The 25,602-nt window shown below is 42.0% G+C and overlaps 2 protein-coding genes across 6 annotated transcripts; one reads left to right on the plus strand and one right to left on the minus strand.

Moving 5' to 3' along the window:
* Window positions 1-1,733: 1,733 nt before the first annotated feature.
* On the plus strand, window positions 1,734-19,433 carry CDC23 (cell division cycle 23). Of its 2 annotated transcripts, none has more exons than XM_087816350.1 (16): window positions 1,734-1,894; window positions 1,986-2,058; window positions 4,074-4,211; window positions 5,038-5,080; window positions 5,562-5,667; window positions 5,770-5,902; window positions 7,664-7,841; window positions 7,921-8,018; window positions 8,159-8,240; window positions 12,164-12,317; window positions 12,438-12,557; window positions 12,965-13,040; window positions 13,362-13,423; window positions 14,329-14,407; window positions 14,488-14,607; window positions 19,332-19,433. In XM_087816350.1, exons 1-16 carry the CDS (start codon window positions 1,734-1,736, stop codon window positions 19,383-19,385), a joined length of 1,677 nt encoding a protein of 558 aa, XP_087672476.1. In that variant the 3' UTR covers window positions 19,386-19,433. The 2 variants fall into 2 exon arrangements, with proteins under 2 accessions (XP_087672476.1, XP_016059257.1); XM_016203771.2 differs by lacking the exon at window positions 19,332-19,433 and adding an exon at window positions 15,025-16,654.
* On the minus strand, window positions 16,643-25,327 carry KIF20A (kinesin family member 20A). 4 transcript variants are annotated; one of them, XM_016203766.2, is made up of 19 exons: window positions 25,239-25,327; window positions 24,606-24,791; window positions 23,053-23,142; window positions 22,832-22,951; window positions 21,976-22,114; window positions 21,667-21,854; window positions 21,451-21,580; window positions 21,075-21,269; window positions 20,856-20,967; window positions 20,680-20,748; window positions 20,316-20,459; window positions 20,025-20,190; window positions 19,769-19,933; window positions 19,502-19,641; window positions 19,254-19,356; window positions 18,767-18,962; window positions 18,443-18,534; window positions 18,075-18,212; window positions 16,643-17,200 (listed from the first exon to the last, which is right to left on the minus strand). In XM_016203766.2, exons 2-19 carry the CDS (start codon window positions 24,768-24,770, stop codon window positions 16,880-16,882), a joined length of 2,673 nt encoding a protein of 890 aa, XP_016059252.2. In that variant the 5' UTR covers window positions 24,771-24,791; window positions 25,239-25,327; the 3' UTR covers window positions 16,643-16,879. The 4 variants fall into 4 exon arrangements, with proteins under 4 accessions (XP_016059252.2, XP_016059255.2, XP_016059254.2 ...); XM_016203769.2 differs by having other exon boundaries at window positions 24,606-24,802; window positions 25,239-25,310; XM_016203768.2 differs by lacking the exon at window positions 25,239-25,327 and adding an exon at window positions 24,987-25,205.
* Between the last annotated feature and the right edge of the window lie 275 nt (window positions 25,328-25,602).

Here is a 25,602-nt window from a genome sequence, read left to right on the forward strand (position 1 = left end):
CAGAACAACTATGATTATTCTTTTTTAAAAAAATATATCTTTATTAATTTCAGAGAGGAAAGGAGAGGGAGGGAGAGAGAAACATCAATGATGAGAGAGTCATTGATTGGCTGCCTCCTGCACACCCCCGACTGGGGATCGAGCCTACAACCCAGGCATGTGCCCTGACCCTGAATCGAACCCCGATCGCCTGGATCCTAGGTCGACCCTCAACCACTGAGCTATGCCCGGCTGGGCAGAACAACTATGATTTTTAAAAATTGTAAAAACAAATTGTGTGACAATTATATTCAATTTAACTTTTCATTTCTTGGGGGTAAAGACTGGCTACACCCAAAATGTTTGTAGAGCAGTGCTTGTCAAAAGCATCTTGAAATCATCTCTATTTTCTTATTTAAAAAATAAAAATAATAAAATTACATACAATTATAAAAATAAACAATTTGATATTTGAAGGAGCAAAATGTAAGAGTTCTAAACAAGTCAAACAGTATTATTTCATTACCCTATAATGCCATTGTTAAATAAAAAAATTTAACTTCCTGCCCGGCTGGGGTGGCTCAGCAGCTGAGCATGGACCTAGGATCCAGGAGATCTAGGTTCCATTCTGGTCAGGGCACATGCCCAGGTTTCGGGCTCAATCCCCAGTAGGGGGCGTGCAGGAGGCAGCCGATCAATGACTCTCACCATTGATGTTTCTATCTCTCTCTCTCTCTCCTGTCCCTTCCTCTCTCTGAAATCAATAAAGACATTTTTTTTTTAAAAAAAAAAATTAACTTCTGTCCTGGCCAGGTAGCTCAGTTGGTTGGACCGTCTTCCTGATTTGCCAAGGTTACTGGTTCCAGCCCCAGTCAGGTCACATGCAGGAGTCAACCTCTGATGAATGTATGAATGGGTGGAACAACAGGTCAATGTTTCTCTCTCTCAAAAATCAATGAATAAAAAATTTAACACACACGCACACACACAAAACAAACTTCCAAGGCTGAAAGAGTTTAAAAGAAAGGGTTTATGCCCTGTCCGGGTAGCTCAGTTGTTTAGAGTGTCGCCCTGATAGGTCAGGGCACATACAAGACTCAACCAATGGATGCATCAATGCGTGGAACAACAAAATCGATGTTTCTTTCTCTCAAATAAAAAAAAAAAGGTTTATTAGGCCATGGCTAGCAAAAAAAGAAGACCGGTCTGGTGCATAGAGTCTAAACCACCAGCAGCGCGGCTAGATAGGAAAGACAACATGTCACCCCGGAGTTTTGCAAGGGGTTTTATTCACCGAGTAGGGGAGACAAAGATGTTAGTTGTTCAGAAAGGATTCGCTAGACACATGCATCACTTGGTTATCAGGATCTGCTCACAAACAACACTCTTCCTCGCCAATCCCATCACCCCAAAGGTGCAGGCACTCCCTCTTCTGCCCTCTTTCTTGCTCCGACTCCCACCCCCAGCTTCCCCGCGCACCTTTCCCAGTCCCTTATTTCTCTCTGCCACGCCCAGAGATCGCGGCTGTTTCTCCCCCACTTACCTACTTCTAATTTTCCCGCCCCAGAAGCTCTTGGCCAATCGGGAATGTCATTGTCGCTTCTTTCCCGGCCCATTGGTGACGTTAAGAGAAGTGAGGCCTCTGATTGCCTTTTCGGGAGCAAGAGCTCACCAATCACAGGCAAGCTTTTTGGGCTCCGGCGCACAGCTAGTATTGTCGCTGGTGATTGGCTGGAGTGGCTGAGACAGAAAAAATGGCCGCGAGCTCCTCTGTAGTCCCTGTGGCCCTGACGGCACCCGTGGTACCGATCTTGTCAGCGAGTGGCGATTTCTCAAATTTGCGGGAAATTAAAAAGCAGCTGCTACTTATCGCCGGCCTCACCCGGGAGCGGGGCTTGCTGCACAGTAGCAAATGGTGAGATGTCGGGGTGGGAAGGGAGCGGGCTTGGATGCTTGCTTGGCCTTGGGGGGCTCGTGGAAGCTGATCAGTTTGCGGGGTGTTCCAGGTCGGCGGAGTTGGCCTTCTCCCTCCCGCCGTTGCCTCTGGCCGAGCTGCAGCCGCCGCCGCCTCTTACAGAGGTAAGGACTTCACAGCGAGCGCGCCCCGTCCACCCGAGAGGTAGTGAGTGACCTGTCACTGGAGGGGACTGCTTTCTTAGCAAGGATATTTGTAGAGGGGATTCAAGCATTTAAAAAGCTGCGTGTTTTAAGCGATTTTATCTGTGTTGTTGTGTTGAGCTTCGAAAGATCTGGTGGTGCTTTTACTTAAGCTGCAGAGAATAAGTAAGCAATCCTGGCTTAAGATTTCAACTTTTTGGGTTTTGTAGCCCAGCCTAGACGATACTCATAAGGATGAGCAGAATCAAAGGTTTTTACAACAGTGCGAAACCGGCTTTGTAGTCACACAGTTCTGGGTTCGAAACTCAGCCACACACACACTAGTGACTTTCGGCAACTTAACCTCGTGAACCATAGTTCCCTCATCTGTGAAATGCGGGTAATAGTATTTACTTTATGGGGATATTGAGGGAATTAAATGAGATTGGAGTATGTTTACGTGTCATCTATAGTACATACGTTTACATAGTCTGTGTACTCTGAATGCTTTTCAGCGTAATCCATTTTGTTACTTGATTCCCCTTTACCTCCACTTAAAAACAATGAATATTCTTTACTTTAAAAGGTACAATGCAGCGCTGGCCTGTGTGGCTCGGTTGCACTGAAAGGGTTGATTCCGTCAGGGCACATGCCCGGGTTGTGGGCTCGATCCCCAGCAGGGGGCGTGCAGGAGGCAGCTGATCAATGACTCTCATCATTGATGTTTCTCTCTCCCTTCCTCTCTCTGAAATCAATAAAGATATATTTAAAACAAAAACAAAAAACCCTCATATTTTTAAAAAAGGTATAATGCAGGCGAGAGGGGGCAGGGTAAGAAATAAGCAAGTGGTAAGTGGGTGTGAAAAGGGCCACCAGAATCCTAAGCTGAATAGCCACATTTTAACATGTTTATCCAGTGAAGAAAACACTGAATATGTTTTGGTTCCTTTTTTGTGTGCTGGTAATATTTGGGGTAAAAAGGATGAGGAGATTGAAATTATTAAAGTTTTAATCAATTTATTCCTAGAATTTGGGGGGCAGATTGTATGTTTTTTTATTTTAAAATTGTTTTATATATATATATATATTTATTGATTTCAGAGAGAGGAAGGGAGAGGGCGAGAGAGAGAAACATCAGTGATGCGGGTCATTGATTGGCTGCCTCCTGCATGCTCCCTGCTGGGGATCAAACCCACAACTGGGCATGTGCCCTGACCGGGAATCGAACTGTGATCTCCTGGATCATAAGTCAATGCTCAACCACGGAACCATGCGGAATGGGCCAGATTGTATGTTTTTAACTTCAATATGCATTATTTCATTTTTTTTTTACATAGAGAATTATAGCTGTATTCTCTGCTTTTTGCAATACTAACATGTCAAAACGTTCTTGGAGTACAAAAAAGTATAAGTAATTGCACAGTGTATTGCATTTATGTAGGAATTTAAAAGCCTGGAGAAGGAAGGGATTGTCAAATATTAATGCCATACATTTTCCAAGACTTTTTCACTTTTTTACTCATGTCAAATCTATATTATTGGCTCCATTTTACAGATGAAGAAGTGAATACTCAGAGAAGCTAAATAACTTTCCTACTAATGTCATGAAGACAGGAAATTGGAGTTAGGATTTGAATATGGTCCTTAATACTAAAGCCTATGCAACTTCTACTACATTTGCAGAAATAATACAAGTTCCTGAGTGTGTTGGTTTACTTTTTACAAATTTTTATTTTTCCCCCCTAACTTTTTATTTTGAAGAAAAAAAAGTTATGTGACCTTACTTTATAATAATAATAATAATAATAATAATATATGTGTGTGTGTGTGTGGGTATATATATATATATATATATATGACACATAATTTAGGTTTTGGGAGGAGGAGAAGGATGGAAAAACTGTTTTTCTTACACCTTGAAATTAATGAATATACATTATGGATTTGAACTTTTGTTGCCCTGCTCCCAACCACTTACAAAAACTTGTCTTTTCTAGGAGGATGCCCAGGATATGGATGCTTACACCCTGGCCAAGGCCTACTTTGATGTAAAAGAGTATGATCGGGCAGCACATTTCCTGCATGGCTGCAATAGCAAGAAAGCCTATTTCCTGTACATGTATTCCAGATATCTGGTGAGAGCCATTTTAAGACATTCTACTTTCAGTGAAGTATACATATTTAGAACCAAGTGGAAAAAGTTAAATCTTTAAATAGCATAGTAATAGCGTACTTGGTGAAGGTACTTTATAAATACTTGACAATAATAAAGAAGATATAAAGTAAAAAAAAAAAAGACTATGAAATATTAAAAATGTTGATAATATTCATTATTGATAAAGGTGCGGGGCCATAGGCCCCTGTTTTAGGAGTAAAAGTTCATGCAGTCGTTTTGGAAGACAGTTTTGGCAGATTATGTTAATTTGAAATACTGTGACCAAACAATTCTACTTTAAGTAACTTGTCCAATGCAAGTACCTCAATATGTGCACAAGGACAGGGCTGTTCATTGAAATATTTTTTATAATACTCCCCAAATGTCAACAACCTAAATATCCATTAGTCAAGAAATTCATTGTTAATTCTTGCCTGATGTATTTTTTACTATGATGTTCCAAAATGATGGTTTTCCCCTCTAGCACTCTCTCATTTACTACTCACCATTTGGCATTCTACTCTAAGCAAGAGCCTTTCTTACCCTTTCCATTTATCTAATATCAGTATGGAATCAAGAATTCTTTTATCGTTAATTGTTTATAATTCTTGTACTTAATTATTTGGTGCTCAAATTATTCCAGATTTGACCAGTGGGAGCCCCTGAATAGTTACTTAAAATTAGTGACCAATAGTAGAGGCCATTTTGGTTGGTTTGGGGCCCTTTAGGTAGAATCAAGCTTCTAGCTTTAGAACAGGTTCAGAATAAACTGGTAAAAGGACCTATGTGTGGATTTTCTCTTACAGTCTGGAGAAAAGAAGAAGGATGATGAAACAGTTGATAGCCTAGGTATGAGTTTATTTTTCTTACCTTTTGGATTAAAGCAGGGATTGTTGCCTATAAGAGCCAGGCAGGTAGTATAAATATGTGAAGTGATCTGAGGAGGCCTGCTGCAAATTAGATAGTACAGCTGGCTGACTGTCACCCAGCTCCAGCTGAGGGCTGCCTTGTGGCCTCCTGTTGTCAGGGCTTTCTTCCGTTGGCCCTACCCCCTTCCCTGCAACCTGAAGCTAGAAATTCAGATTTTTAGTTGAGGCTTCTGATTTTTAAACGTTGATACTAATTCAGAACTTTAAAAACCTGTGTGAGCCTAACAAAATATGACTGCAGACCAGTTATCAGTTGTGATTTTTGGAAAAAAAATAAACAAGTTGTGTAAGATATCATTGACCTACCACTTGTGAGTGCTTGCTAGAAGTTTCAGGTGTAGCTGTTTGATGCCAAAGGGAAGCTGTCTTCTCTTAGATCAGAGACTTTGTTTCTTTCCTAGGCCCTCTGGAAAAAGGACAAGTAAAAAATGAGGCTCTTAGAGAATTGAGAGTGGAGCTCAGCAAAAAGCACCAGGCTCGGGAACTTGATGGATTTGGCCTTTATCTGTAAGTATTAAAGTAATTTGGAACTTTCTATAACATATTCTCCTGAGTAGAAGAGAGCTGTTATAGAACATTAACTTCTGTGATTGTTTCCTTCTTTGTTAGGTATGGTGTTGTGCTTCGAAAACTGGACTTGGTGAAAGAGGCCATTGATGTATTTGTGGAGGCTACTCATGTTTTGCCTTTGCATTGGGGAGCCTGGCTAGAACTCTGTAACTTGATTACAGACAAAGAGATGGTAAATTGAGATGAGCTGTGTGAAAAACCCTGTGCTTCAAGTTTTATGTAATTCTGTAATAATGGGGTTGGGGAAGAGAGGTTTGCTAAGCCTGCGATTATAGCTAGCTTTTTGCACCTTCTCTGGTCTCTTTCACTGTTGGGCTTTCTGTTTTCAGGTGTTCATTTGAAAGACGAACATCTAGCTCTTGTTTGGTAGTTGCTGTTGGATTTGCATCCAGTTGTATTAGAATATGAATATTTTTATATTCATGTGTTCACATTCAAGTTTTACTATAACTTGTTTTATAGACTACATACTGTTATAGTTTCACTCCTAATTCCAAAGATGCTATAGGCAAGGTTCCTTTGATATCAAGAATCATATTTTAACTCTTTGCCAAGCTCATAGGACTCTGTGAAGATACAGAGATTCATTAATTCAGGAAATAAGGTATATGAAATTGCTTTATAAATTGCAATAATTTTATTAGTCATTTTTAGAGGATAACAGTAGTTCATGGAAATGACAACACATTTCCTTTTGTTTGCTCTAAGGAGCCAAAGGCTGATTGATTTCTCCCAATAATGATGTATGCTACTAAGTCTGTGCCTGAAATCTTATCTTGGTTCACTTCTATTCACCTATCTCTAACTGCCTACCAGACTTGCATTGAAAGTTTGTTTTATCTCTGAATTCAAAATACACAAAACCAGATCTCTCATCTTACCTACCAAATTCTCTCATTAGCCTCACTATTTCTCTAGATACCCAGCCCTAATGCCTCAGAGTCATATTTGTCTCTTCCCTTTCTCATATCTCCTTTATTCATTCACCAGACATTGCTGGAGTTTCCTTCTTGTATGCATCCCTTTCTTTTGGCTTCCTTTGCTATCTTGGTTATTATCTCCAATTTGGATTTTTATAAATAATAAATACTTTCTACCTAGCTTTCTCATCTTTACATTCCCATTTCCAAGCTGTCCTCCATACCGTTTTCAAACTTATTCTTAAAACACCCATATCATCATGTCATTCTCTTGCAAAAAACTGCAGTGGTTTCCTGTTGCATACCATTTCCTATTGCACTATAGGACTCACCCTACCAGTTCTGTCTTATTTTTCCACCACTTCCCAGGACAGAGCTTCCCCTCAAACAAGCTAGTTTCCCTAAGCTCTTTGACCACGCTTATCACAACTGTTTTTCCTCTATTTATGTTGTCCTTGCCTAAAACACTCTTTTTTTTCCTCTTCCTCTCCTTTTCTTATATTCGAATCTACCTGCCCTCCAAGACACCTCAAATCCTATCTATTCTTTGAAGCCTTCCTCAACTGGGCCTTTCCTCCTTGTTGTGCTTATAAATCCTAGTATAATTGAATTGCCCTGTGTTCATTATTAGGTGCTGTAATAAAACTTTGGTGATAAGTCCTTTAGACAAGCGATTTTCAACCTTTTTCATCTCATGGCACACATAAACTAATTACTAAAATTCTGCAGCACACCAAAATATTTTTTGCCAATCTGATGGGGGAAAAAAGATATACTTTTGATTCATTTACACTGGGCGTCTGTTGTGCTGATTGCTGTCATTTTTTATTTGACACTCTAAGGGAAAAGAGGTCAGTGCCCCTGACTAAATAGTCAGTTGTTGCATGTTTTAAAAATTCTTGCAGCACACTGGTTGAAAATCGCTGCTTTAGTCAATAAAAATAGTTCCTCAATGTTCTTTTGGAAGAGAGGTCAAAGTATATTAAGTATGTCCTTCTCTCTCCTGCTGCCAGCTGAAGTTCCTGTCTTTGCCAGACACCTGGATGAAAGAGTTTTTTCTGGCTCATATATACACAGAGTTGCAGTTGATAGAGGAGGCCCTGCAAAAGTATCAGAATCTCATTGATGTGGGCTTCTCTAAGAGCTCGTATATTGTTTCCCAAATTGCAGTTGCCTATCACAATATCAGAGGTAAGTGATAAGGACAATGAAATCCATCAAACCCTGAAAGTATCACTGTGTTGTTTTCTGACCTATCTTCTTTCTGCAGATATTGATAAAGCCCTCTCTATTTTTAATGAGTTAAGGAAACAAGACCCTTACAGGATTGAGAATATGGACACATTTTCCAACCTTCTTTATGTCAGGGTGAGCTGCTCCTTTACTTGGACTTGATTAAGCTCTTTTGTGCTTTCATCTGGGTTGGATTATCACCCAAGTTGCATTAGCTACAAGAAAAATAATTTAAGCGATTAATTTTTCATGCTTAGACCATCCTTTTCTTCCAGAGCATGAAATCTGAGTTGAGTTATCTGGCTCACAACCTCTGTGAGATTGATAAATATCGTGTGGAAACTTGCTGTGTAATTGGTAAGTCATTATTCTTTTTCTTTTAAGATTTATCTTTATACAAAATAATACAAATATAAAAATAACAACAATATAAAAGTGTCAAAGGTAACAAAATTATGTACAGTAGAATGTGAAAGCTTACTGTAATCCCATCACCAAGATTGTTTGGTGAACAAGAGTCCAGAATGTTTTTTGTGTGAATACTAAAAATGTGTGTGTGCGCGCGCAGTATGGTTCAATGGTTAGAGCATCAGCCCATGATCTCTCTCTCTCTCTCTCCCCCTCTCCCCCTCTCCTCCTCTCCCTCCCTCCCTCCCTCCCTCCCTCTCCTTCCTTCCACTTTCTAAAAATGGAAAAGATATATTAAGTTATCTTTTTTCTTTCTAAAAATCAATGGGAAAAGTATCCTTGGGTGAGGATTAACAAAAAATAAAAAAATGTGTGTGTACAGTTTGCTTGCAAAAACTACATCATTGCATACACTGCTTTGTAACTTCCTTTTTTTTTTTTAATCCTCACCCCAGGACATGCTTAGGGAGAGGAAAAGAGAGAGAGAAACATCTGCCAGTTGTCTTCTGTTCGTGCCCTGACCAGGGCAACCTAGGTGTGTGCCCTGACCAGGAATTGAACTGGCAACCATTCATTGGATAGGACAACGCTCAACCAACTGAGCCACTCTGGCCGGGCTGTAACTTCTGCTTTTTTAACTTAATATATCTTTTCCACTTTTAACATGTTAGTATGTCTAGATTTTTATTATTTTGATGCCTATTTAGTATTTTATTATATAGATGTGCCATCATTTTGTTTAATATAAAAAATACTTCAGGAAACATCTTCGCATGCGTACATTTATTTTTGCATGTTTATGCAATTATTTCTGTGTAATAAGCAGTGAAAAACTGGATCAAAGTGTATGTATTTTAAACTTTAGTATTACTAAAACTGTAAGAATTTCTAATCTTAAGAAAAGAGATGAGAGTACCTGTTTCTTGGTATTAGGGTATCTCATTCTTGGCACTAATGATATTTTGGGCTAACAGCTTTTTGTGGGGCGCTGTCCTGTGCATTGTAGGGTATTAGCAGTATCCCTAGCCTCTACCCACTGCTCCCTTCCCTCTACCCACTGCTCCCTTCCCTTAGATAAAAAATATTTTGCAGATACTGCCAAGTATCTTGGGGTCAGAACCATCCCTGTTTAAGAACCATGGTCCTATGTATTTGGCCACTCAGTTGGCATAAATAGATGAATGGCCACTCCTGGATAAAAGTAAGCTTGGTTGGTTATGGTTGAAAGCCTAGGTTTCCTGGAGATGAAAGGGAAATACCTGTTGCTGGGTCTTTGGTGACACTGCATCAAGATCATGCATTTGTACCTCTCTAGGTTAGGATGTTGTTAATAAACTGATAGAATTTCAATTCATGAATCATTCAATAAATATTTGCAACCCTTGAGGAAGTTGTAGTCTGGCCTGGGAAATAAGCGTTAAAAAAATGTAATAAGTCGTATGGGAACATAGGTAAGAGTAGGAACAAATGATCTTTTCAATATCAAAACATTATGAATAAAGTCCATTAAGGTCAGGATGGAACTCCAATTTGTTCAGAAAACATCTTCAAATATCTTCTGAGTGCCAGGCACTGTGTTTTGTACTGCAGTACCTTCCCTAATTGCCTATTTAGGAAGGCCAATAAGAAAACAACTATAATACAGTGGGCTGAGTGTTTCGATTGATGTAAACATAGGATGCTAAGAGAGTATCTAGGAAAGGCATCTAATCCAGCCTGAGATTAGGGACGGTGATGCCTGAAGAATAGGTAGGAGTGAAAGAGTTCCTGAGGGCGAAGGATTGACTTGGGAAGGGCATTGCAGTGCAGAGGCAGTGAAGGGTGAAAGACATTGTCTGGAAATAGTTCCACATCCTGAAGCGCAGTGTGGGAGGTGGGAATGTACAAAAAGGGGCCAGATCTTGAAGAAACTTTTGTCTTGCTAAAAGTTTGGATTTTATTCTTAAGGCAAAGTTCCTGAGATATGATCAATAAATGTTTGTTGAATTCATGCCACCTACCTTAAATTTTGAGAATAAGGAACATTAAAACATGACAGAATATACTTCAGCTTTCATATTATAGCATGTTCAGAGGAAGTGAAAGGAGAAAGAAGGGTGGAAGGAAAAAGGAAACTGAAGACCTGGGAGAATTCAACAACTTAAGAATAGAGTGATGACAAGAATCTCTTAGTTGTTTAGTCATTGCTTCTGCTTTGTCTTGATGTGAATTGATTGCTTCCTTCTGCATCTTTTCTGAAGTTCCAGTCTCCGAGAGGCAGGTGTATATGTATGTATGTATGAGCATATAGTACAGTACAACAAAGTTAAGATTTAGACTCTGGAACCAAACTACCCAAGTCTTCTTCTATGTGATTTATTGATTCAGGTCTTATGTTTAGGTCTTTGATTCATTTTGAATCAATTTTTGTACACGGGGACAAACTGTAATCTAGTTTCATTCCTTTTCATGTGGCCTTCCAATTTTCCCAGCACCATTTATTGAAGAGGCTTCCTTTTCTCCATTGTATGTTTTTGGCTCCTTTGTCAAAAATTACTTGCCCATATATATGTGGTTTTATTTCTGGGCCCTCAATTCTGTTGCATTGGTCTGTGTGTCTGTTTTTCTGCCAATACCACGCTGTTGTTTTTTTTTTTAATCCTCACCCGAGGATGTGTTTATTGATTTTTTAGAGAGAAAGGAATGGGGGGGTTCATCGATCAGTTACCTTCCATATCTACCCTGACTGAGAGTCTACCCTGCAACCTTGCAGTGAACAGGACGATGCTCCAATCAACTGAGCCACACTGACCAGGGCTGACTTGCTCTTTTATTTATTTATTTTTAAAAATTTATCTTTATTGATTTCATAGAGAGGAAAGGAGAGAGATAGAGAGATAGAAACATCAATGATGACAGAGTCATGGATTGGCTGCCTCCTGCACGCCCCCGATTGGGGATTGAGCCCACAACCTGGGCATGTGCCCTGACTGGGAATCGAACCCCGATCGCCTGGATCCTGGGTTGACACTCAACCGCTCAGCCTTGCCCAGCTGGGCCTGACTTGCTCTTTTAAAAAATTTTATTTTATTGATTTGAGAGAGAGAGAGAAGCATGGATCTGTTGTTCCACTTATTTATGCATTTATTGGTTGATTTTTTTTTTTTTTAATATATCTTTATTGATTTCAGAGAGAGGAAAAGAGAGGGAGAAAGAGAGATAGAAACATCAATGATGAGAGAGTCATTGACTGAGCCCACAACCTGGGCATGGGCCCTTACCCGGAATCGAACCCCAATTGCCTGGATCCCAGGTCAACGCTCAACCGCTGAGCCACGCCTGGCCGGGCATATTGGTTGATTCTTGTATTTGCCCTGACCAGGGATTGAACCCACAACCTTGGCGTATCGGGATGATGCTCTAAAAAACTGAACTACCCAGCCAGGGCTGACTTGCTCTTTTCAAGACCAATGATGATATAACTGCTTTGATTCCTGAGGGAGAGGGAAGCCCAGAGCTCTACCTTTTTCACCCTTGAGGTACCTCTTAGAACCCTAGGAATATAGTTGGAAAACCACCAATCTAATGATTACTCTAGAAATTTCCTACCCTTTAAGAAAATATGTGTATAAATGCTATATTCAGATGAAATAAAATGAAGAAAAACTTGCAGAGTTAGGGAACCTTTTTTTTTTTTTTAAATGGAATGTGTGATAAATGATACGTATTTCCCAAGGGAGCAATGATATTTCCCTTGTGTACAATTTGGCTTTCTGCAAGGACTTTGAGGGAATGGGTTATGGGTTCATGCCCACTCTGTGGAATGCTGTCTATTTGAGTAGACTTTTATTTTTATGTTTCTAATTCATATTTTTTGTTTGTTTTTCAATCAGGCAATTATTATAGTTTGCGTTCTCAGCACGAGAAAGCAGCCTTGTATTTCCAGAGAGCCTTGAAATTGAATCCTCGGTATCTTGGGGCCTGGACACTGATGGGACATGAGTACATGGAAATGAAGAACACATCTGCTGCTATTCAGGCTTACAGGTGAGTTCCTAGTTGTGGGGTTAGGTGAAGCAGATTACCGTGACGTTAGGAGCCTCTACTGAGCCTGCAAGTTGCTAACTTTGATTCTACTGTCTTACCAGTCTCTCTTCCATTTCTTAGACATGCCATTGAGGTCAATAAGCGGGACTACAGAGCCTGGTACGGCCTTGGGCAAACCTATGAAATCCTTAAGATGCCGTTTTACTGCCTTTATTATTATAGACGGGCCCATCAGCTTCGGTAAGTCTGGCCACGTCACAATGTTTGTTGTGGGAAGGACTTATACTTTTCTTTCTCTTTTGATGCTATTAAGTGACTAAGTAGCTGGTAGTGAGTGTATACAACATGGATATACTGGACAAAGGGATGATTCATGTCCCAGGTGGGAAGGAGCAGGATGGCGTGAGCTTTCATCATGCTACTCAGAATGGTGTGCAATTTCAAACTCATGACTTGTTTATTTCTGGAATTTTCCATGTAATATATTCCAACTACAGTTCACTGCAGTAACTGAAACTGTGGAAAATGAAACCTCAAATAAGGGAGGACCACTGCAGTAGTGGTGGTGGTTCCTCAAGGGAGAAAAACTTGCAGAGTTTAGTTATCTATAAGTCTTTGCTTAGACTGCTACTCCTATTTTCTTTTAGGCCCAATGATTCTCGTATGCTGGTTGCTTTAGGAGAATGTTATGAGAAACTCAATCAACTTGTGGAAGCCAAAAAGGTATCTGAAATTGAGTTCTGGAAAAGTTGAACGGAAATCTGCTGCTTGGATGAAGGGTTGGGCTATCTGTGCTCTTTAACTTCACACTGATATCTCTACATAGTGAAGTCTGAATATTTAGAGGTACATAGGCTAAAAAAGCAAAGCTGAGGTGACATCATCAGTGGGAATGTCAATATGTAGCCTGGGCATATCAGATTTCGTAAAAATGCCTTGCATCCTGCAAATCTGAAGTTCTGGGAGGCATGCAGGACTTGAGTCTTTATGTGATTAATCATGGCACATGGGCAATAGTCAGTGACTAGTTTATTTTTTTGACAGTGTTATTGGAGAGCTTATGCTGTGGGAGATGTGGAGAAAATGGCTCTGGTGAAACTCGCAAAGTGAGTGAAAGGAGTAAAACGCTGTTGATATTTCGCTTGGCTTCTCTGGTATGGTGGGTCCTGCATGCTCTATAGCCTCCTATCCATCATCCTACATGAGTGTGGGGGTGTAGCAGGGTGTATGAGTACTGGTCTGGAAATGTAACCACTTGACTTGATAGAAGTGCTACTTCTCTTTAAAGGGGAGATTGCTCTCCAGCCAGGCACGGCTCAGCGGTTGAGCGTCAACCTAGGATCCAGGCGATCAGGGTTTGATTCCCGGTCAGGGCACATGCCTGGATTGTGGGCTCGATCAATGGCTCTCTCATCGTTGATGTTTCTATCTCTCTCTCTCCCTCTCCTTTCCTCTCTCTGAAATCAATAAAGATATATTAAAAAAATAAAAATAAAGGGGGGATTGCTTTCCTATTAGGCAAGGGATGGAGAATGAATCAAAAGAAATGAAATTTTTATGTCAGAGCAGTCTAGGAAAACTAAGTACTGATCTCCTAATAAGGACTAGGAAAATAAGGAGTAACTCAGCAATAGAAGGCAAAGAGGTTCTTACATGCAATTTTATTCCTGCCAGTTATTCTCTGGTTTATTAGAAAAAAATCTGAATTACTTGGTATCTTTTTAAAATCTTACTCAAGGTATTAGCAGAGAGTTTTTGCAAAAGTGTGTTACTCAGCTTAAGTATTTGCTAACTCTCCATTACCAGTAGCAGAGTAATGATTCTAAGCTTTGATAAAATAACTGTCACATCTGGGCACTAATACTATTCTGGGTCCCAGGGTGCCATTTATGTCGAAATCTGTACTTGCCTTTGTACTGTCATTTTTTGGTCTTATTCGTGTGCTTTTACTTGTTATCATTAGTTTGGCTTTGAGAGCTAATACATACTTAACGACCAATTTCTTTTGTAGGCTTCATGAACAGTTGACTGAATCAGAACAGGCTGCACAGTGTTACATCAAATATATCCAAGATATCTATACATGTGGGGTATGTGTCTTGATATGAGAACTGGGTTGCTGATCTTATTTATTGTTATCACCTCAGTCATTCCTACTTTCCTTATCTAGGAAATAGTGGAACACTTGGAGGAGAGCACAGCTTTCCGCTATCTGGCCCAGTACTATTTTAGGTGCAAGCTGTGGGATGAAGCTTCAACTTGTGCCCAAAAGTGTTGCGCATTCAATGATGTAAGTATAGTTCTTTAACAAAGAGTTTGTATTTTAGATTCAAACCTATGATCTTTACCATGATCTGGGGGTGGAAAGTGGATAAAAAGGTAATTGGAAAGGCTACCTTGATTTGTGGAACTTACATATGAGTATTTTAGAATGTGTTTTTGAAAATATCCTTGGACAGCCCGGCCGGGTGTGGCTCGGCCGTTGAGTGTCGTCCTAGGATCCAGGCGATCGGGGTTCGATTCCTGGTCAGGGCACATGCCCGGGTTGCGGGCTCGTTCAATGACTGTCTCATCATTGATGTTTCTGTCTCTCTCTCTCCCCCTCCTTTCCGCTCTCTGAAATCAATAAAGGTATATTTAAAAAAAAAAAGAAAAGAAAAAAGAAAATATCCTTGGACATATTTTGAAATAGTTGCCTTTGTTTCAGACCCGGGAAGAAGGTAAAGCTTTGCTCCGGCAAATCCTGCAGCTTCGGAACCAAGGAGAGACTCCTTCCACCGAGATGCCTGCTCCCTTTTTCCTCCCTGCATCACTGTCTGCTAACAACACTCCTACACGCAGAGTTTCTCCGCTCAACCTATCTTCAGTCACACCATAGTTGATTTTCAAGATAGCACATTGCCTGACCCATTTTAAGCTTTACCTCCATGTCAAAAAATGGCCATGTCTGTTTTTCCAAGGACCTTAGCTCTTCTTGTGTGTACAGATGGAAACAGCTCCTTGGGGAGAATTTATAGAATCACCTTCAGAGTAGACTGACAGAAAAATCCTGGCAGGAAATAGACATTGTCTTTTGCCAGTTAGAAGCACTTCTATCTTCCTGATGTTCAGAGAGTAACTACAGATCTTGGCCTTCCCAGATTCTCCCTACCCGTCCCATCCCAAAACAACCCTGTAATAGCACTTTAGCACAGGCAAGGCTACACGAACAAAGTTTTAATGCTGCTGGGAGTGATTTCCTGAGAGAGGTGAGGAAGGCAGAAAAGTCTGTGACTCTACCCTTTGCTGACAGTAGGGGCACTGGATAGACATGAATTTGTCATTCTTGAATTTGCTGAGCATGACTGTTCTGATGTCAGATTAGGTTCAAATGGAACTATACATTTGTTCTTACTCTAGGGAAACATTCTTCCAAAACATGGTTTGAAGAGTCTACTAGATTTCAAATTGGAAGTTGAATAAAAGAAGGGGCAGCCCTAGCCGGTTTTGCTCGGTGGTTAGAGTGTCAGCCCAGGGACTGAAGGGTCCAGGGTTTGATTCTGGCCAAGGACACGTACCTTTGGTTGCAGGCTTGATCCCCGGCCCCTGGTCGGGGTGAGTGCAGAAGGCAACCAATCGATGTTTCTCTCTCCCTTCCACTCTTTCTGAACAATGGAAAAATATCCTCAGGTGAGGATTTAAAAAAAAGAGCAAAAATAATCTCACTGGGCATGAAGGCCCCACTAAGGGCAAAAGATGTCTACAGAGTTATCTATATCCCCCATTAAAGCAAATTACAGATAATTTCATGGACATTTGGGAATAACTTTTGTTATTATAGACAAGAATAAACTCATTTCAAGCTGGTCTGTTTTAACATTTTTGATGTAATTATTTTTCCTCCCTCTATCTCCAACAGAATTTTTTTCAGGCTTTATCTGATTAGACAAGGTAAAGGGAATCATTGTTAGTGTGGTTTTAGAGGGTTTCAGGCCTGTGCATGTGTCTTCAGTAGGAGGTAGTATGTTGTTATGACTCTGTATGCTGTAATGAATTTGTACAGTAGATGATATGGATTATTCTGAACTCAGGACCTGCCTTTTTGTGTTCATGTTTCCAGAACAAGTTTGTTACCCATTCACCTCCTAATATGTGGTGCTTCGTGTTATAGTAACGAAGGTTTAGAATATCTAATGTCCCTTGAATTATTTCTTACCAAGCTTTCTTTAGGTGTCTACTGCCATTCCTGGGCAAGGTTTCTGTGGGCCTGAGTGATGTTAATTTTCAGTTTTTCTGCCCTTTTAAAATTTGAATGGTTTTGCTAAATTTGAAATTCAAATAAAAAATTGTGAACAATATCTTTATTTAATATAGCATTTTTGTGTGCATAGAAACCATATAAGTAAAAAAGCATGAGGTTACATAGGTGATTATATTACAAAAGGGGGGAAATTAGTGTCCGAATATTGCATTTTGTATAGAGTTCCAAGTATATGGTGAAGCTTAAAAGAGACCCATTTCTTACACTGAGTAGCTGACCCACCTTAGGACAAGGACTGCTCTCTCTCTCCTTCCCCACAACCTCAGTATTTTTTGCCAAATGGCCCAGATTTGAGTAAAGGGGACCGTCGTGAGCGCAGGATCCGAGCATAAGGGCTGCAATCTGTTGAACTTTGGCAGGTGGGTGTTCGGGGAAGTAAGTTTCGAAGAAATGGTTTCTTCCCTGGGGGCTGTTGGTTTGGTTGCTGGTTTTCCTGGTTGGCACCAAGTCGCTTTTTGGTAGAAGAGGCCTGGCCTTGGAGTTTTAGCACAGTATGATACTGCTCTGCAATGCACGCCGCCTTCTTCCGAAGGTCCAGTTTTACTAACATCATGTTATTCTGCAGCTCAGCCAGGGTCTGATCCTAAGGAAGATCAATAAAGTCATAGAAAACTTTTACGTCTAGTATATGAGAGAAACGAGAAGGGTAAAGTGATACATGCCATTCACTACTAGTTAAAACTGTTTTGATAAAGGTTAACTCTTTAAGGTCAGAGCTTATAATTGAACAGGGGTTCTTTTTTTTTTCTTTTTTTTAAAAAATATGTCTTTATTGATTTCGGAGAGAGGGAGATAGAAACATCAATGATGAGAGAGTCATTGATCGGCTGCCTCCTGCACGCCCCAGGCTGGGGATCGAGCCCCCAACCCGGACATGTGCCCTGACCGGGAATTGAACCACGATCTCCTGGATCCTAGGCCGATGCTCAACCGCCGAGCCACGCCTGGCCGGGCAGGGGTTATTTTCTTTAAGACCCAAACAAACAGCACTGGATAAAAATGTCATTTTCTAACACATAAGGTGATATGCCTTGAATAAGTTTACTTAACCTCCTCAGTGCCTATGTTTAGTCTAAGTGCTATGTTTAGTCTAAGATTTTGTTTACATTAATATCTAGAATCAGGATGCATTTGCTAATGACAAATGTCATAGCTTAATTGTTAGTGTTTTGTCTTAGTGGTACATAAAATAATGGTTTCTTACAATCTAAGCATCTTGGATGAAATGTGATACTATCTACCTCCCTAGGGTTGTTACAACAGAGAAAATGCCTGTAAATTAGCACAGTACCTTATACTTAGTGAATGGTTATTTTTATTTTGCAAGGAAGAGAAATTTCCCTCACTATTATATGATTAGCCTAAAAATCTTTACCTTTCTCTTCTCCTCATTTCCCTTCTCACATAACCCTGGAGTGGGCTGATGGGAGAAAAGGGGATATTTAGGCTGTCCTAACCTGTTTGATTAGGATGTCATCACAAGTGGTCAAGGCTTGGCGAAGTTTTCCTGCCCCAGTGCTGTGGCAACAGGCTCTTTCTGCTGACTGGAGAGACTCACCAAGTTTCTGAAGCTCTGTCCGCAGCAACCTTATATTCTGAAAAAGGAGTAATAGTAACAAATTGTGGCCAGGCCCAACCAGGATAATGATCTGGAGGAGCCAGATAGCCACTTGAAGAGAAGTAAAATTAGAAAGGCTGGTCTGCTGAATGAAGTAGCCACTCGCCAGGACAGTGCACAAAAAACGTCTTATCCTTATGTGAACCAGGGATACAGTGTTGAAAATTGCCTTAGGTAAGAGCTTTGGTAACAGAGGAAGATAATTACCTTCTGACCCTCCTCTAACTTCTTGTCCACATCAGTGGTGAAGGGCTTGGCTGAGGGTGGCGGTTCTAACATTTTCTGGTATTTCTGCAGCTCTGAGGGAAGGAAACAAGAAATTTCAATATGTAGGCTTTTTAACCTTGGATTTACTCTGAGTTAACAGTAGCTTTCAGCAAATATAAAAAGTGAGTCCATGTGCATCCTAGAGTGAAAAGTTTGGGGAATGTAGGTCCAAGTGGAGAAAATTATGTTGGAGCTGGCGCCAGAAGGCCAAAGTTTGGAGAATAGTTCTTTCTTGGGCCACTATTATTCTTCCTGCCCTCTCACCTTCAGTGGTAGAATTTAGCTCTGCTCTGCACTGGTCCAGTTTAGCTTTAACCTCCTGGAGCTGCTGGGTGGAAGAAGCTGCCAATCTTTGTGACCGCCGTAAGGACAATTCAGACCCTGATTGTTGATGGGTCATTGGTTGTTGTCTGGCTTCCTGCAAGAGAGCTTCTAGCTCTTTAATCTTCTCATCGCGCTCCTAAGGGAAGCAGAGGGCACAATTCCATCCATAGTCAAATACTGCAGGAACAGATGACTGCATAACAAACAAAATCTTCCCTGATACTTAAGCCTCAAAGCCTGTTTGTTAGCACATATACCAGTTCCTGGCCAACCAGACCTTTAATCAATTCACCAAACAGAATGGCACATACAAAGCACTAAAGATTCTAGAGAAAAGTGAGTTACATATTCCCACCCCTACCAGAGTTTATAAAATCTGTTTACCTCAAGCAAGCTAGCCAGTTGGGGCTGGTTCGGGGCAACTCACCTGAAGCTCCTCTTGGTAAAAATTTGTCAGTGACTCCTTGAGGATCTTTAGTTTCTCTTCATATGTTTCCTCTAACAGTTCCTTTTGGATGTCCAAATGTTCACTGTCCGAAAGAGGAGAAAAGAGAAGTGAGCGAAGATTCTGAGGAGTAAGCTTGGAGGACAGATCTTGAGGCACAACTCCATCTGAGTCCCTACTTCCCACCCTCTGGTCCAGGTGACAGACGAAGAGGGCTACTCAGCTCCTACCTGCACCACTGTTCACGCTGTTGCATCTGCTCCACCATCTCATTGCAAATTTCATCGCGGAGTTGCATCTCCAGCTGCAACTTTTCCTGCCGTTCTTTCAAAAGCAGTGCTTTCATGGCTTCCACCACCTGTAGGAGGTCCTAAGAGGGACACACGGGTCAGAAGTCATCAGGTGGCCATGTCCTCTAAAAGGCACAGGCCCATCTTCAATGCAGAATGGAAAATGTGTAGCCATGAAGCTGCTGTAAAACTTTCTTGTATTCTCACCTCCTTGCCATACATGGAGATATCAGCTTCATTTTCAATGGCATCATCAAGGCCTGGGTCTGTCTTAGTTCCTGTCTCTAAGCCTGAAGATGTCTGCAGACTGTGTTCCTTGATGAATGAATGTAGCGATGGGAATCCCAATTGTACAGGTGGAGCATGCACAAGCTAGCAGGGAGGGGGAAAATATTAATTGAATCCATTACTAGTTCCTAGTGGCTTCCTTAAAGTTACAACTGCAAAGGTACCAACTTCTCACCTGGCTGGCAATGGCCGAGAACTTGGCTGCATGAAGGGTCTCATCATAGGTAGATGCACAAGGATTCACATTGACAATCATGCAGGAGCGGCCTCGGCCTGTGAAGAAGCCTTGGAACACTCGAGTCAACTTGCTGTCACGGAAGGGAACCAGGTTCTGCTTTGACCTGGCAGAGAATCAGAAGAATAGAGCTGTGAGCAGAACTCCATCCCCAGTGGTGACCAGGAAGTTTCTTAGTAGATTGCAGAGCTCTGAGCCATTCCAGCCCATGGCTTGCAGTCAAAAGCTCACCGGTTCTGTTGATTTTGACGCAGTGCAGCAATACAGCGGCCCAGGGTGTGCAGAGAAGTGTTAATGTTTCCTGCTTCCTTCAGCCTCTCACCACTCTTCTGATCTTTGCAGCGTTCTGAGCCAGCCAGATCACAGAGTGACAACCTTGAAAGATGGTCAGGATCTGACATAAGGACCCCATATGCTGTGAACTTCCAGCCCTTCATATAGTTGTGAGGAGGGGAAAACCCACCAAGAATCTCTCTACCCAAGGAAGAACAAGAATCTAACAGAAGTAATTCCTCCGAGGACCTCCATCGCCGCCGCCCCCCCCCCCCCCCCATTTATGGCCAAGAAGTCCAAATTTCTAAATGGAAAATCTTACTCGCTGATCTTGGGGATTATATCCCCTTCTCCTTGAAGGTGCAGGATCCGAATGGAGAAGATGCTGTGACTAGAAGTTAAGAAAAAGAAAAAACTCACTGCACATCTTCCATGACCAGGTGGAGGACTAATATGTCCTGGAACACAGTGAAAGGTTGGCTCTCACAACCCACTAACCTGCGGCTGGAGTTCTGGTTCAGGTGCGTGCTGGCAAAGCTCTGGTTTTTACGACCCACTTTCAGGAGTTTCAAGGCCTCCTCAGCATCCTGAACATGAATCCAATTGAGATCTGAGGCCAAGAGAAGGGCATACATAAGGTGGGAGTACCTAACTCTTTTCCTAGTCTCTGTCCAAGTTCCCTCCAGGGTTCATGCCAGCCTCCCTGCTTTCCCATACCTTTCACGTAGGGATTGCCATTCTGATCCTCACACAGCCGCAGAATCTGCCTCTTGCGCTGGTGGCTAGGTGGTTCTAACAGGTCATAAAGCAGTTCATTGTAGATCTCAAAGAAGGAGATCCAGATGGAGAAGCGAATGTCTGCAGGTACACTTATGGGAGCAGTGTCTGGCTGTGCCCATCGGTGACTTGTTTCTGGGGAAGAAGCACATGTACAGGACATCAGCCCTTGAGTAGTCCATCTCCCCTTTGGCCTGCAGGGTCCTCAGAAGGCAGAGCTCAGGTTGCAACCTCTGGTCTGTACCCCTGGCAGGTATTGAAAGCAGAGAGTGGATTCTTACTGTTACTTAGCACTGAGCCCAGTCACAGTACTTACCATCTAGCTGGCTGCTGCTAGTAAACTGGCTGGTGGAGGAAAGCCCAGCAATGCCACTGTCAAAGCTGGTGCTGGTACCTATCCGATTTTCAATGTAGACACTCCTCTTCAAGGAGGTAGACAGCTCCTCCTGGAGGGGCCCAGGGAGAAAATAAGTATAAAACTTTCCAGAGATTTGTCCCCCTATCCCCATCTCTGTAGACACTAACACTTCACCTCTTGGAGGCCTCCATTTAGCAGGGCCAGTTTCTTCATTTCCTCCTGTCGGATCTGCTTGCTGTCAAGCCAGATTACCTCATTAGAGAGCAAGGGCTTCAGATCAGGTGTGGGATGAAGTTGGCCTTGGAGACTATTGAAGATCAGAGCCAGGGACCGGGGCAGGATCCCTCCATCTTTGATGGTACCTGGAGGGTTGTAAAAGATGGATAACGGAGGCAAATGCCTTTCTCCTTCAATGGAGAGCATCAAAAGGCAAAGACAACTCCATTATAGGCCATCAGAAATTCTGTGAGGCCTACTACTCACCTTGAATTGTGTGGGTTTTCCCTGAGTTGGTGACTCCATATGTATAGATAAGCCAGTTCTGTCCTTTGAGTACATCTTTTACCATCTCCTTCACAGTCAGGTTGAAGAAGGATGCTTGTCCCACTTCTGGCCCAAAGATCTAGGGACAGATCCAGTTTCTCAGAGGCCCATCTTTCATCTCCCACTTGCCTCCTGTGCAGAGCTAGCAGATACATCTTCTCCTGGGTGGCTGGCTCTGGACAGTACTCAAGCAACTTCTTCCTGCTGTGCTGCCAGCTGCTCCCTAAACACTGAAGGCTCAACCACTCTCTGCCAGTCCATCTTTCATCCAAATTAACAAATACCTAAGGAATGCTATCCACAAAGTCCAATGCTGTACACATAATGGGTTAACATAATGGTCACAAGTATGGTCTTTGGTGGAGATGGATGGATCTAGATTCAAGTTCTAACTCTACCACTGACTAGCTTCAGCAACATACATTCAGTGAGCCACAGTATCCTCGTCAGGAAAATAGGAACAATAATGATAATTATAAAAGAGTTGTTGGGAATTAATGTACAAAGTACTTGACACACTGACTAGCTCATAATAAGGGTTCCCAAAACTGTAGACATGCATATGCAGGGTAAGGCAAAAGTAGGTTTACAGTTGTTCGTATAGAAAATAATATAGTAATTAATAAATAATTATACAAGACTAAACTCTGTGTTTCACATAATCACAAATTGTAAAAGTACTTTTCCCCAACCCTCTATAAGAAATTCACAGTCAGGTAGAAAGCTTTCCCTCTAAAGAGGGAATCAAGTTGCTCCTACATGTTGGTCCCTTGTTCACAGACCAGCACCTCCATACCTGGGAAAAGGTGAACCTGTGGATGGCTTGGCCAATTCCCCGCTCATTGCTCTTCTGGGCAAATGAGTCTTTGGGTGCCTGTAGGACAAGGGTCTCCACATTCTCAATACGGATACAATCCTAAGAAGGGGGAAAACACAGTTGACACAGAAGGAAACATTCTGAGAACCTCTTCTGTACTGCATCATTCCACACTGAATCCTCCCTCCTCAGAAACTCACCTGATCCTCCTGCCGTTCCAACTCTGAAGGTAGCAAGGGCCTGACCCTCAGGTATACTTTCACCTTCTCCGTACTGTCCTCAGATGGAACCTGTGGCAGAATTCCAGGCCAGAACTACAGATTAATCTCAGCAGTTATCTCTGAGCAGATGGGCAAGCATAGCACAGTTCCTGGGAATAATGCTAACATTACCCTCATTCCACCTCAAGTATCTCTCTGCAGCTACTCTTTGGTTCCATAATCATTCCAATTCGCATAGACTTCTTTAGTACTTTATCACCTTCCCTGTCTCTTCAGTATCCTGCGAACCTGGCTTATCACACCTAGAGTTAGAACTGGTTGACTGTCATGAAAATCAGCATGTGATATTATAGTAAAACACAGTAGTTAAGCACCTTGGAGGCAGACACACCTGAATTTGAGTCCCAATTCCATCATTTAGTAACTATGAGACTTTGAACACATTCTTTAAATTATTTGCCTCACCTTCCTCATCTAGAATGGGGTTAATAATATAGGGCCCACTTCATTCTTTCAAAAGATATCAGAGTAGGCCCATGAACTCTAAGAGGCATTATCAAGGCTCCTGCTCTGATAAAACTTTCTCTATAAAAGAGGAGACTTCTGAGTAGAGTTGTTCTCAACCAGGGCAATTTCCGTCCCAAAGAACACATAGCAATGTCAGGACACGTTTCTGGGTTGTCATGAGTGGGAAGATGCTACTAACATTTAGTGGGTAGAGGCCAGGAAAGCTGCTAAACATCTTACAATGCACAGGACAGACTCATATAACAAAGAATTATCTGGTCCCAAATGTCAATGAGAGCCCGCCAGCCGCTTAGAATACAGGGCCTTCTGCCCACCGAGTAGGTTTCTGGAGGTAAACAGAGAGGCTTCATGACACTGATAAATCAGGGACTGACCCTGTGTTAAGAACCAGCCTTCCCCCAACATTATTGCCCATTTGGCCAGAAATCAGAGGCTATTTTTTGTCATAAATATACATCGTTATATATATGGCTGCCACAAACAAAAAATGTCAATGAGAAACCCCAGACTAGCAGGAAAAAAGTCTCCATAAATAGAAGCTATGGTTGATATTAAAACCTGAATGTGCATTCCATCTATTTTGTGTTTTTTTTTAATTTATCTTTATTGTTGAAAGTATTACAGATGTCCCCCCCCCCCCCACTGATCTCCTCCACCCCGTGTCCACCCCACCCCCAGGCCTTCCCCATACTATTGTGACATTCCACCTATTAATGGCAGTATGATCTTGTGCAAATTCTTTAAGGCCTTCTGGGCTTCCCGGCCAGGGAGAGATAACTATTATCCTTCCTCAAAGGCTTAACTGATAGTATGCACTTAAGGGTATTTCATTAATGCAATGCAAACAATAGTTCTTACAGACACACAGCTACATTTTTTTACTTGTCATGCTCTTAATTTTGAACTGAACTCTCAGACCCTGAGGATTGCTGGTCTTCGACCTCATACTACTCTGTAGGCTAAGGATACCACTTTCTGCTCCCACCACTCTCCAACTCCTTTACCTGCTGCTTGTCCTCTAGGGAGGTGGATATGACAGAGCAGTCTGACAGCAGGTCCTTTCGAACCACAGACCCCAAATCTGCAGCTGTGGACTCAAACATGGGGGAGACTACCACCTCCTCATCGGACAGCAATCCGGCTGGTGGAGAAAGGATCCCTCGAGACATAACGGCTCAGGCAGCTTAGGTCTAAAAAGAGACTAAAGTGAGTAGGGAGGAGAGCCTTAAGGATAGAAAGGGCTGCAAATTCTAGGTAAAAAACAATTCCCTTGCCCCAGGACACCTTGGTATCGCTGCCTGAATCCCTACTCCCCTTTTAACTACCAGCAGAAAAGGGATGAGAGGAATTAATAATTTAATCCAGTTTGAGGCGGCATTTCCGACCTCGTACTGCAACGAACAGATACCAGGCTCAAAAAGCAGACGGTCACGCTCCAAGTAAGGTGACTAGCCCACCGGTGATGTGAAGGTGGTGTTAGTAGCTCTAGGCACCTTCTCCAACCTCGCTCCCAGGCCCACAGTGCGGACAGAGGTATTAAGAAAAAAGTGATGGCAGCAGCTCCGTTTTTTGACAGCCTATTTCGCGAGGGAAATAGCTGGTACCCAAGATGGGCTCCAGCACAACCGCATACTCACTCGAATACGCGACACTGGTTCCTCCTCTGGTCCCGGCCCATTCACACCCCCGCGGCCGAACCCTGACTTCGGCCTTTATTGAGCACAACTCCGCCCACTAGGTCCACCTTTGTTACTGATACAATGTTTTAAATTACGCGCTGCCTCCGTTCCGCCAATCAGATAAAGAAGCCTGTAGCTACCAATCAGCGCAAAGAAAGGGGGCGGGTAAGAATGGGAGACGGTTTGTTACGGGTTGACCTTTCCACTCTAATGTGCGTCCGGGTTACCAACTGTCGGAGTTTCGAGTGGAGTAACGTGGAATTCTTCCCGCTTAACACTTTTTCTTCAACCCTAAGCATTTCTTTTCCAAGAACCCTAAAGG

The sequence above is a fragment of the Miniopterus natalensis genome, chromosome 4 (assembly GCF_054644295.1).
Source record: "Miniopterus natalensis isolate mMinNat1 chromosome 4, mMinNat1.hap1, whole genome shotgun sequence".
Lineage (NCBI taxonomy): Eukaryota > Metazoa > Chordata > Mammalia > Chiroptera > Miniopteridae > Miniopterus > Miniopterus natalensis.

What these genes read in the sequence shown, in the direction of transcription:
- KIF20A (XM_016203766.2), bottom strand. Translation starts at nt 24,770, where the DNA reads ATGTCTCGAGGGATCCTTTCTCCACCAGCCGGATTGCTGTCCGATGAG. An exon ending in TAGCAGCAGCCAGCTAGATG is followed by an intron (nt 21,270 to 21,450) that starts GTAAGTACTGTG and finishes CTTCTTCCCCAG; the next exon opens with AAACAAGTCACCGATGGGCA. An exon ending in TTTACCAAGAGGAGCTTCAG is followed by an intron (nt 18,963 to 19,253) that starts GTGAGTTGCCCC and finishes TGCTTCCCTTAG; the next exon opens with GAGCGCGATGAGAAGATTAA.
- CDC23 (XM_016203771.2), top strand. Translation starts at nt 1,734, where the DNA reads ATGGCCGCGAGCTCCTCTGTAGTCCCTGTGGCCCTGACGGCACCCGTG. An exon ending in GGAAACTTGCTGTGTAATTG is followed by an intron (nt 8,241 to 12,163) that starts GTAAGTCATTAT and finishes TTTTTCAATCAG; the next exon opens with GCAATTATTATAGTTTGCGT. An exon ending in GCTCTGGTGAAACTCGCAAA is followed by an intron (nt 13,424 to 14,328) that starts GTGAGTGAAAGG and finishes TTTCTTTTGTAG; the next exon opens with GCTTCATGAACAGTTGACTG.